General features: G+C 35.0%; 2 protein-coding genes and 1 pseudogene across 3 annotated transcripts; all 3 read right to left on the reverse strand.

Annotated features, from left to right (window-relative positions):
* Nucleotides 1-1055, reverse strand: LOC114073982 (annotated as a pseudogene).
* Nucleotides 1056-2344: 1289 nt separating this feature from the next.
* LOC114073980 (F-box/FBD/LRR-repeat protein At1g13570-like) lies at nucleotides 2345-3788 on the reverse strand. The gene has a single exon (XM_027911826.1). It carries the CDS (start codon nucleotides 3752-3754, stop codon nucleotides 2417-2419), a length of 1338 nt encoding a protein of 445 aa, XP_027767627.1. The 5' UTR covers nucleotides 3755-3788; the 3' UTR covers nucleotides 2345-2416.
* A 2332-nt stretch (nucleotides 3789-6120) lies between these two features.
* LOC107031362 (sm-like protein LSM2) lies at nucleotides 6121-11370 on the reverse strand. 2 transcript variants are annotated; one of them, XM_015232695.2, is made up of 4 exons: nucleotides 11240-11370; nucleotides 9904-9959; nucleotides 9528-9686; nucleotides 6121-6502 (listed from the first exon to the last, which is right to left on the reverse strand). In XM_015232695.2, the coding sequence occupies exons 2-4, from the start codon at nucleotides 9904-9906 to the stop codon at nucleotides 6383-6385; spliced, it is 282 nt and encodes a 93-aa protein (XP_015088181.1). In that variant the 5' UTR covers nucleotides 9907-9959; nucleotides 11240-11370; the 3' UTR covers nucleotides 6121-6382. The 2 variants fall into 2 exon arrangements, with proteins under 2 accessions (XP_015088181.1, XP_015088182.1); XM_015232696.2 differs by having other exon boundaries at nucleotides 9904-9973; nucleotides 11240-11303.
* Nucleotides 11371-11697: the final 327 nt, after the last annotated feature.

Genomic DNA, 11697 nt, shown 5'->3' on the forward strand with positions numbered 1-11697 from the left:
TCAGAAGGGTTTCCACGTAAAATTCTTGGTGTCGTTATTTTCCCATTTTATTTCCATTACTTTTACCATATATATTTTTGTGCTTGTCCGCGTTTTCCCAACAGTATCAACTCTATGATGTTGTTGCATATCTTTCATTTTAATCTCCGTGCATTCATGAAAAAAAAGGGAAACTTGAGACCAAGAGGTCGAATTTGATAGAAACTTCCTCAACTTACAAAACCAATCGGCATTTATTTTGTCTAAGTGGTGAAGAATGATTTTTGAGTGCTTCAGTTGTCTTGACTCACTCATAATATGAAGTTCAGGGATTTGATTCCCCGTGTACTCAAACGACGCCAAATTCGGAGCATCAATCACCCATATGCTCCCACTATTCCGAATCTTCAAGACCTTCAGGGAAACCGACTTGATCTTTTGAAGATTCACTAGCTCAAGTGTTTCCAAGTCCGTATAATACTCAAAGATGAAAGAGACAATCAAGGGACAACTATTAAGTAGTGTCTGAAGCATGTTTTCGTCTAATTTTACATATGATAGAGAAAGATTTCTCAAAGAATTGCAATTCAAAGCACCACCAGATAACGAAATTGGCAAAAGAGTACAACTCTTCAGAACCAATTTTCTAAAAAATTTAGCTGCCAAGATTGTTATAATTATAGTTAAGGACAATATTGTTTACGCCATTCTGAAGTACAATGTCAAGTCACTTATCAATCAAAGACAAAACATCATGAGAATCGCCTAAGAGCTGATATATCAAACTTTTCTATAGGGATTTTTCCATTTCTATATTTCTCCATGATTGTGTCTAATATCTGTATATCGCCTTTGCAAAATTTATTGAATTCCAAATCGGGAAGAGTCGACCAGGCTTGCAAGCCATGTTTTGGAGAGAATGCTCATCCGCGTTGCTTCATCAAAACTAAGAGAAGACTATTTTTTGAATGAAACATTCGGGCAATATGTCAACCATGATCAGATGAGATCCTAATGTTGATGGAGATTTATAGATTTATAAGAGAAAGTACCTCTGGAGGTTGCTATGACATTTTCAATCTTCCAAGTTCCATCTATGTAGGATCTTTTATATTATATATAATTTCTATTTATTTTAAACAAAATAAGTAGAATAATTTTCTAATCATTTTTCACAAAATCTTGTGTTATTATTCATGATTATTATTTTCATCTCTCTTATTCTCTAATATCTGTATAGGTAAACAATATTTGGTTGTCAATAATGGAATATTTTTGAAAGGGAAAAGGCTCAAATATGTCATTGAACTTTGAGAAAAGACTCATCTATGTCATCTGTTAAAAGTTCGGCTCATCTATGTCATTTTCGTTTGAGAAAAGGCTCATCCATGATCCATGCCATTATTTGTTAACTTACGCAGATTAAAATGAACAATTATAGACAAAAATTTAGTCAGGTACCGAAGAGAAGTCATCGTTAACGAATATATTGAGAAATTGAAGTTCAGAACAGAACCATGTGGTGTTGTAATCGATCTGATAAGTACTGCACGAGAAACCAACAATGTCTCCCTTAAAACTGGTAAATAAAAGCTACTCCATCAAGTATCAGCTACAAATTGAACAAGTAAGAAGTTGAAACAGCAATTTGTCGGAAAAAACAAAACAAAATCAGGATGTTTTTTCTGTTGACGTCATGGTGTTGTGCAATATGTCTAAAGTAAACCAACATTGGCTCAAGTTCTTCATTATGATACGAAGACTGGTGTAATACAGGCACTCTAAAGAGATGCTATTGTACACAATTTTGACAGTTAGGGATAGCTAACTATCTGATTACATCTATAAAATATGAACATCCTGTCAAATGGTTTACAGACACACACGTTTCCATGCAAAGTGCTCGAGAGCATCTTAGAAGAAGGACATCACTGTACCAATATGAAACAGCAAGAAGTACAACAGATATCACAAGTCCAAAACAGAATTATATATCGGGGTGTCGATAGAAACATAACGAGTCAAGACAGAGTTATTATATTGCTTGTAAAGTTCATACTCATCCAACTTTTACAATTATATGACAGGACTTGATATGGGATCTGTCGTTTTCACTATTCTGGTTCAGACATGATGTACATTGCTAAAATATCTGTGAACTTTGACGGAGAGAAATAACCACAACATATGAGAAATCGAGCCACATCTATAAGCCAAAAGGATGTACAACAAATCCACATAAACTACAAAGGAATTACTGAAAATCAAACATACTGTTCTTGCGCATTGATATTTCCAACTTAATCATGTTTGATAAAAGGCTACTTTACTTTCAAATAAAGAACTGATGCGAAATCTTAAATTTGAAGTTCTTAAAGTATCTAGGATCTGACCTGAAAAATAAAAATTAAAGAACTTTACTAATGAATAAACTGCATCACCAATCTAGTAAAAAATAACACGTTTCCCACTTTTCAGTGTTCGTTATTGCCAGCTCCCCACTTTTGTGTTCGACTGGACGCCAACTCTCCTTCTTATAGTATCTAGGATCAAATTTGTAGGCTTTTACTTCTTTTATTTGACTAAGTTGAGAAGTAGAATGACTCGAATTCTTCATATTCATCAAATGATCAAAGAAAAATGTGATCTTTTCTCTTGTTGAATTCAAGTTGAGTATCCTAGGCTGACAACTCCATACCAAAGCATCCACAAACGTTGGGCTATTCTCGTCCTTCCCTATAATGTTGACATATAAAACGTCCACACGGGGATTAGAATCTTTATGGTCCAGTTGCAAATTTTGAATGTTGATGTTATTGCATCTGTGAGAACTAATCCAAAACTCAGACCAAGAGATCGAATTTGTTAGAAACTTCCTCAACTTACAAAACCATGCTGCATTTACATTGTCACTCTCTAAGCATTCAAAAACGATTCTTGAGTACTTTAGTTGACTTGACTCACTCACAATTTTAATTTGAGGAATGTCTTCCCATGTATACTTAAGTGACACTAAGTTTGGTGCATCAATCTCCCATATTCCTCCACAATGCTGAATCTTCAAAAACTTCAGGGAAACCGACTTAATCTTTTGAGTATTCATTGTTTCCAAGCCCCAAGAACTGACAAAGGTGAAAGATTCAATCAACGGACAACTATTAAGTAGAGTCTGAAGCATGTTTTCGTCTAATGTTAGATAAGATAGAGAAAGTTTTCTCAAAGAATTGCAATTCACAACAACCACACTAGGCAAAAGAGTACAATATTCCAGAACTAACTTTCTCACAGAGTTTACGGCCAAGATTGAGAAAATAAACAAGGGGTATGATGATATGGTAAGGTGTTTTACACCATTTCTAAGTACAACGCCAAGCCACTTATCAATCATAGGGACAAGTAAAACTTCGTGAGAATTTTCAAAGAACGTTTCAACTGATAATTCAAACTTTTCGATAGGGATTTTTCCGTCCCAATATCTCTTCATGATATCATCCACTATTTTCATATCATTGTCTTTTAAATAATCAATTGTGAAATCCAAGTTTGGAAGATTCGACCAGGCTTGCAGCCATGTTTTGGAAAGAATGCTCATCCGAGTTGCTTCTTCAAAACTAAGAAAACAGAGTATTTTATGAATGAGACATTCCGACAATATATCAATGGAAGGTGTCCTATTGTACAACCGTACCTTAAAACCCCATTTTTCGACTCCGCCAATCAACTCTTCGCCTCGCTTCTGCAATTTCTGCCTGACTCTACGAGCGAATTCAAACATTATTTCCTTGTGATTTTGATTCTCAGTTGTTTTTTCCTCCCATTAGAGGTTTTTTGAATTTATAGGTTATGCATAACAAAAGAAAGACCTATATAGAGCGGGTGACTTTAACTTTTAAATTCATCTCAACTTTGAACAATAATCAAACTCCTCGATTTTATATTAGACACGTGATGGGTTGTATTTGGGATACAGTCCCTGCGATATAGGAGAGAATCGTGGTGAAATCTAATGGAAGTGAAAATATTAATTCTGAACTTTAAAAAAAATAAAAATCAATGTAGGGGTATATTCTATCCTTCTAATTATATTTGATTCTTCCAGCACGTGATTTTTTTTTTTAACCTTTTTGATTTAACATTTAATTTGAGTTTTAAATATCTTTCTTATAGGTCTATTTGCGTATTATTATTTGAGTTTTTCTTTTTATTCTAATTTAATATTTAGTGTGAAAATATGAGAAATAAAAAGAAAGAACTATGAATAAGAAAAGAAGAAAACAAATTGTGAAATCTTTGTCAGGGTTTTATTACCCTCTAGATTTTTTTTTTAAAATGGAGTAATAACATTATGTTGTACTTATGCTTTAACCAACAATTACACAAAAAGGTACCGGAAAAAGAATCGACATTGAACAAGATATTGAAAACATATGCATAAGAAAAACTTGAAGTTTTGAAACACTATTTGTGGTCTTGTAACCAGAGACGGACCTACATGTTTTTATGAGTTGCACGTGCACTCGTTAACTTTGAAAAAAATTATGTGTATATATGTATATCTATCTTCAATAATTGACAGAACCTAGATATAATTAATAGTGTCCCATAAAAAGTAAAACAACGGGCACACATTCAAACATTCATCCCGCGACTAAGATTCTATTCAAGCTATAACCTTTCTTCTTAGCTTAATATTGGTGCACCCGGAGTTTTAAAATCCTGGGTTCGCCTCTACCTGTAATTATTCGTAATTCACATGAAACCAACAATACCTCCTCTTGATTCAACTCTTTTATTAAAAGATCTTGCAAGGAAAACGATTTCAGCAAATCTTTTCACTTAGAAAGTTAAACCAACGATTAGTCGATTACACAGAAACCAGCAATTCGTATACCAAGAAATCATTTTACGACAGCAATAGAACCTTTGATCCTCATGATGGAAGACTTTAAGAAGTAAAGCTCTCTGTATTTCAAGTATCAGATTACAAAATCAACAAGTAAAAAAGTTGATTGCAATAACTTTGTTAATAAATAACTGCAATTTCAATTTTTGTGATAGAAAAATCTGCATCACAAATCAAATGAAATATAACATGTATACCACTTTTGAAGGCCCTGCTCCCCATTTTTCTCTTCCTCCTATCAAATTCATAGGCGTTTACTTCTCGATTTCTTCATATTCGTACATCAAATGAGCAACGAAAAATTCAAGTGTTTCTCTTGTTGATTGCAGGTTAAGTCTTCTAGGATCACAGCTCCATAGCAAAGCTTTCACAAACGTTGGATACTTCCTTCCCAGCCGTGTATTACAATAGACATTTAAATCGTCAAGCTGACTAATCGTTTTCAAGCCCACACAACACTCAAAGATGAAAGATTCAATCAACGGACAGCTATTAAGTAGAGTCTGAAGCATGTCTTCGTCTAACTGTGCATAAGATAGTGAAAGCTTTCTTAAAGAAGTGCAATTCACAACAACACTAGATAAAAAAAACAGGGGAAAGAGTACAAGAGTTTATAACCAATTCTCTTAAAGAATTTACAACCAAGATTGATAAAATAGGCAAGGGATATAATGTTAAGTAAAGTTTAAGATCTTTTACACCATTCGCAAGTGCAATCTCAAGCCACTTATTAATCAGATGATAAGCTAGACAATTTCTAAAGGACCCATTATGTTTCTTCTCTAATAATTCAAACTTTTCTGTAGGGATTTTTCCGTCCCTATATCTATTCATGATATCATCCATTATTATCATATCATTAACTTTAGAATTATCAACGGTAAAATCCAAGTTGGGAAGAGTCGACCATGCTTGAAGCCATGTTTTGGAGAGAACACTCATCCGCGTTGCCTCTTTAAAACTAAGAAAACAGAGTATTTTATGAATGAGACATTCAGGTAATATATCAATAGTAGAACTCCGTTTTTCAAATCGAATTTTGCTGTGAAACTCGTTAATCAGCTCTTCATCTGGCTTCTGAAATTTCCACATGAATTCCGACATTCTTTCATAGTGATTTTGAGTAAAATTTAGTACTAAATTGTTTTCTCCCATTACTTCTCATCTCAGTGCGGCTATAGCATAATTTTTAGTATTATGTCAATCCTGCAGTAATTAGAGTGAATACAATGGAAAAAATGTAGCAGACAATAGCAAACCTTAGGAGTAATTTGGAGGGGTCTCGTACACTGAATTCAGTTTTAAACATTCTTAATTTGGTCAAAAGACAGAAATCATATCAACAATTTTCACATTACGGGCATTCATAACATCTGCATACTAAATTTTAAGATGATGAAGAAAACCACTACGCGCAAAATGCATCCTGTAAGAAAAATCAGTATACTGCTGCTGACTTATCCGCTGAAATGTGAATAGACCAATTTCGAACTCTAGAATTCAGCCACCCCGAGCTTCTCTCCTCGTAGCATCATGAAGCAGTTCAATGTCAACTCCATCAGGAGGTAACTGCACATACCTGACCACCGATCCTCTGATGAAGCAGTTCTTCACGGACCTCTATTGCCATCAAAGAAACATAGGACGTATGTATTAGCATTCAGATCAGAGAAGGACTAATATTCATAAATAATAGAGGGGGAAACAGAAGGGGTGATGACAGTGGGGAGGAAAAGACAAGGGGAACATACTACATATCCATGTTTCTCACTCCTTTTCTCAACTTCCATTTTCGTTTTCATAGGCTCGTAAGTCGCAAGTGTACGTGTACATGTACATTGTGATACAGCAGTCAACACACATATCACTAGTTGCATAAAGGCAAATTTTAAGCTGTCAGGTCGGATTTATTAGGTGAATAACTACAGGCTGCTACTTACTAGTAGATTCTACTTTGGAATATAGTTTCAATATCATTCATACTCTTGCACACTTTCGGAAAAATTGATCAATGCAAGAAGGTTGCTACCGGAATCATGGATATTCAAAAGAATAGGGATAGTGTGTATATAGGGAATGGTTGATGTCTATATAACTTCTCATATAAAATACAAGGAACGGAAAGAAACCATCATTTTCTTATGATACATCATCTTTCATTTAATGTTTGTAATTCAGATGTATAAAATAATCACGTGGAAGCTCTAGCTAGATCTGTTTTCCCAGCTCTACAGACTACAAGGAAGTGGGTGTGTACCACCACATCCCATGGGACATGAGAAACAGGTGAACTTCTGTTCTCTTTAAATCAGAAGCAGGTGAGGCTGGTGAGTGAATGTAAAGGAAAAACGATGCACGAAGACAAAAGGAGAGGGAATCCAACTTAGTGGGAAAAGAGTAGAAAGGTGAAAGGGGGAATATGAAGTTCACCATTGACTTTGCTTGGCCAGGGCGAGTGAGGCTTAATCAGCCAAAGCCCAATTGCGTTCTCTGACATCATCTAGACAGTCGCTTCTCGTTCCAATTTGTGAATCTAGTCAAAATATAAGGACTGACAGAGATTGTAGCTCCATTTATAATTCGTACTTCTAGAAAACCAGATAGAAAAGAAGTCCTAGACAATAAGACTGGAATTGTGACATGCTGGAAATTAACACAATCACATAAGTTTTGGTTCAAATTGGTGAGACCAAAAAGGCAGCAACTACACAACAAATTCAACCTGTTGAAACAACAAAAGAATTTCATCAAAGAGTTCCATAAAAACATGTGGTAGTGTATCTAGAGGAAGGCTGATAGCAGCCACGGAAGCATAAATACAATAAAGAACTTTGATGAAGCTCTTAAAAGGTTTATGACAAGATCTCAAATAAGAAACTTCAAAAAGAAGCTAATTGGGCTTCAATTGCAAAGAAAGAAGTGTCTAGTTTTGGGAGAAGAGTTCAAGCCAAGAGGGTCTTTTGCGCAAGTGTTCTAGCTATTTTTGTGGGCCAAATTGAAGCCAAAGACGAAGAACATGCCTTTGAAGGAGGTCCAAACCAGTGCACTTTGGACCAATTTAGGCACCTGGATTGTGCCAAACATGCACCTAGCAAAGCTCCCACTTGGGGCACATTTTAACCCTTAAAATGAGCTTCCTTGCTATCCAAGAAGGATCACACAGGTGTACAAATTGATAGGAGAGTTGTTGCTTAAGTTGCTTGCAAGTTATCTTCAAGATGTTCTTTAATTGTAGGTTCTAAGTAATTAAGGTAGCCCAACACATGGTTTCCCTATTTTTAGGGATTAGTCAAAGATTTCATATTTTATCCTAGTTATTATCCCACTAAAATATGAAGGTTCGAGTAATTCCTAAAATCAAGGGAGACATGCGCTAGGCTCCCCTAATTAGTGCCTAAAATTAAGGAAACTCTTAGAACCTTGAAGACAACTTGCAAGCAACTTGAGCAGCAACTCTCCTACAATTTGCACACCTAATGGGTCATTTTGGCTACAATGTGGCCTAAGTGGGAGATTCATGGGATGCAAGTTTGGCACAATTTAGGTGGCTAAATTAATCCTAAATTAAAATGACATGGGCCTCCTTCAACGGCTGGTTCTTGAACCCCATATCCTACCTCATCTTGGACTTCAATTCAGCCAATAAAATAGCTATAACACTAAGACAAAAGATTCTTCTTGGCTTGAGCTCTTCTTCCAATACTAGGCACTTCGTCTTTACAATTAAAAACAATGAGCTTGTTTTTGAAGTTTCTTATTTGAGATCTTGTCATGAGCCTTCTAAGACTTCCAAAGTCCAAGTATTTTTATTGGAGTTATTCCTCCACACATGCTATCATAGACAATCATTTTTCATTCTACCACATGCATTAGAGCAAAGGTTCAGCACAGGATCTCGACTTATGAGCAACTATCAGGTCAGGACATGCTAATAATCTGCTATTTAAGGTAAGCTTTAGACCCTCTGCAGCAATGCACCGCAACAGTGATATTTAATTCCCAAACTTACAACTTCTTAGCCTTGTAATAAACAAATTATCAGTTTCCAAAGGATCAAAGACTGTAAAGGCAGACCTCCTTACATAACATTAGTACTTACTTCATTCAACAGAAAGGTGAACAGATCATAGCGTAGCTAACAAAAACTATGAAAGAACACTGAGCTTAAACATTTCTAGGTGAAAGCCGCAAATAATCATAGTCGTAGTGATAGGAAAACCTCATCCCCATATAGACTAAGGATCCCATATCACAGTGAGCAGTAGTTGCCAGAATCATATACACACAGAGAAGTTAATAAATCAAATTGACCTTCTCGATTCACATATACAATCAACATTAGTAGTTTCCAGCAAAACTATCGGGTTCACAACTCCGGAGTACTATGGAAGAGAAAATATCCATTTGTTTTATTGCATACCACAAAAGCATAAACAACTAATCCAAGAATTCTTGAATTGAGAAAGGAAGAGCCAAAAACAGAGGTTTTCAACAGATCATATACACATAAAAAGAGAAGGTGAGAGAGAGGCAAGATGCAATGCATCTTCAAACTAAATATAGGCAATAAACCATATTTTCACAGATAAAGCCACCAATAGAAAATACGAAGAACAAAGATACAAGAGAAAGAATGAGGAATTACCATGTGCGGATACTTGTCCTCATCAACAACCCTAGTGTTTTCAAGCTTAATGTTGAGATACTGATCAACTGAATGTAGTGTTCCTCGAATAGCCAAATCGTTCTTCAGTTCAACAGTCACTTCCCTGCCCACCAGATCCTTGAAGTATGAGAAAAACAACTGGAAAACACAGAGGGCCAGGGGGAAAACCAAGTTAGAACATAGACCAAATAAATTCATGAGAAAAAAACTCAAATCAGAATTGATCAGTAAATAAACTTTCTAGTCAAGAACAATTGAAGAAAACAAAGCAGACACCAATTATATACAAATTAGGCGTGTATAAAGAGGAACATACAGGCTACAGCATTAAGAAAGAGGGATCAGGTAGCAATACCATTTTTATCTCTCAGGGAGTATCACACTGTGTTCTCTGTAATCCTTGGCAGCTATCTGCTTCAAAAAAACTGTGAGATATTATAAAAGCTCATAATACTATGAGGGATTTGGAGGTGAGATATGCAGATATTAAATCATGCACAAGTTACCCTCCACTTCTCGAGAATCCTCAAAAGCTCTATGGATTTCCTCGTCAACATCCCTATACTCCGAGACCCTACTCTCTACCCATCATCTCCCTTAACCCCCTTACGGCCTTAACACCTCGAACTCGCCCCCAACCAGTGTTTTGGGAAGAAAGAAGCGGAAAAAAGCGACGAGGGCTCGCTTCACAGAAGCGAGAAGCAAAGTGCGAGCTTCTTTTAAGTAAAGCAATATATAGTATAAAAATAAAAAAATATTAAATAACTGAATAGAGGTAATATATTATTAGATTAAAAGTAAATAGATAGTCAAGAATCCTCATAAGTCATAACATATAAAGCAAAAAAAAAAATTAAATCACAAAAGGATCAGACGCAGCAGCCACGCAAAGAAGAAGAGAACTTACAGCAGTGGCAGACTGACAGAAACCAAAAATTGAAAAAAAAGTCGCAGAACAGTCACAAAGAAGAAGAGAAGAAGAGAACTTACGGCAGCGCTTTCGCCTAAGGATTTCAGAAATTAAAAGAAAACAACTTTTTTAAAAAAAAAACCGTAATTAGCGCTTTTTCATGCTTTCGCTTTTCTTGCGCTTCTCGCTTCTACAGTAGAAGCAAGCGCTTTTTCAATGTCGCCTTGCTTCAGAAATAAAAGAGCAGGGGCTGCGCTTCGCCTCGCCTCGCTCTTTAAGTGCGGTTTTCCTCGCTTTTTATAAAACTGCCCCCAATCTATAAACTAAAACTCAATAGCACACTATACACACCTTAATATCCCATTTGTTTAGACTAAATTGCAAATAAAGGGAATATTATTCAAATACTTGTTTCGGCTGATTAGGAAATGAAATCAACTGTAGCTTTTCACTTCCTACAATCCCAAATTCTGGAAAATAACAACAAAAATGAAAAAAAAAAAAAACATCTTTCACTGACTTATTTGTTTCTCCTAATGCTAAATATCAACAAAACTTGATCATTTCCAGCATAATACACACCATCACAACTTAAAAAGCAATCTATTACATAAGACGCCAAACAAAAACCACAAAGGAACATGAGAAATCGAAGTCAAGGATCTGTTTATAGTGCGTAGCAGTACAAAACATGGCAACAAAAACCGAAATTCAGTACTATTAGAAGGAAGAATCAGGGTTTTTTTTTTGGTTACAGAGATATCTAAAGAGGAGAACTTACAGTTCGACTTCGCCGGAGGTGGAAGTGCGTCGTACAGCTGAAAGGGGAGACTACTTTAGCTGCGTCCGAATTTGGACTTAATTTGCTTGAAAATCTATATATATATATATATATATATATATATAGCAATAACAAAGCAGCAAAAGGTCTTCAAGTTATATATTCGATTGTTTGATTAAAACTTTTCTCCAATTTCATATTATTTCAAAAAAATTTGATATGATTAAAATAACTCTTAATCTATCTTAGGAAAAAAAAGCATTATATAAATTAAATAAAAATTGAAGTATTTTCAAACAAATATATATATATATATATATATATATATTTGTTTGAAAATACTTCAATTTTTATTTAATTTATATAATGCTTTTTTTTCCTAAGATAGATTAAGAGTTATTTTAATCATATCAAATTTTTTTGAAATAATATGAAATTGGAGAAAAGTTTTAATCAAT

This window comes from Solanum pennellii, chromosome 9 (assembly GCF_001406875.1).
Source record: "Solanum pennellii chromosome 9, SPENNV200".
Taxonomy (NCBI): domain Eukaryota; kingdom Viridiplantae; phylum Streptophyta; class Magnoliopsida; order Solanales; family Solanaceae; genus Solanum; species Solanum pennellii.

Coding starts and splice junctions, on each gene's coding strand:
- LOC114073980 (XM_027911826.1), bottom strand. CDS start 3,754: ATGTTTGAATTCGCTCGTAGAGTCAGGCAGAAATTGCAGAAGCGAGGC.
- LOC107031362 (XM_015232695.2), bottom strand. Junction 6,503..9,527: donor AGGACAAGTATCCGCACATG/GTAATTCCTCAT, acceptor TGATGGCAATAG/AGGTCCGTGAAGAACTGCTT.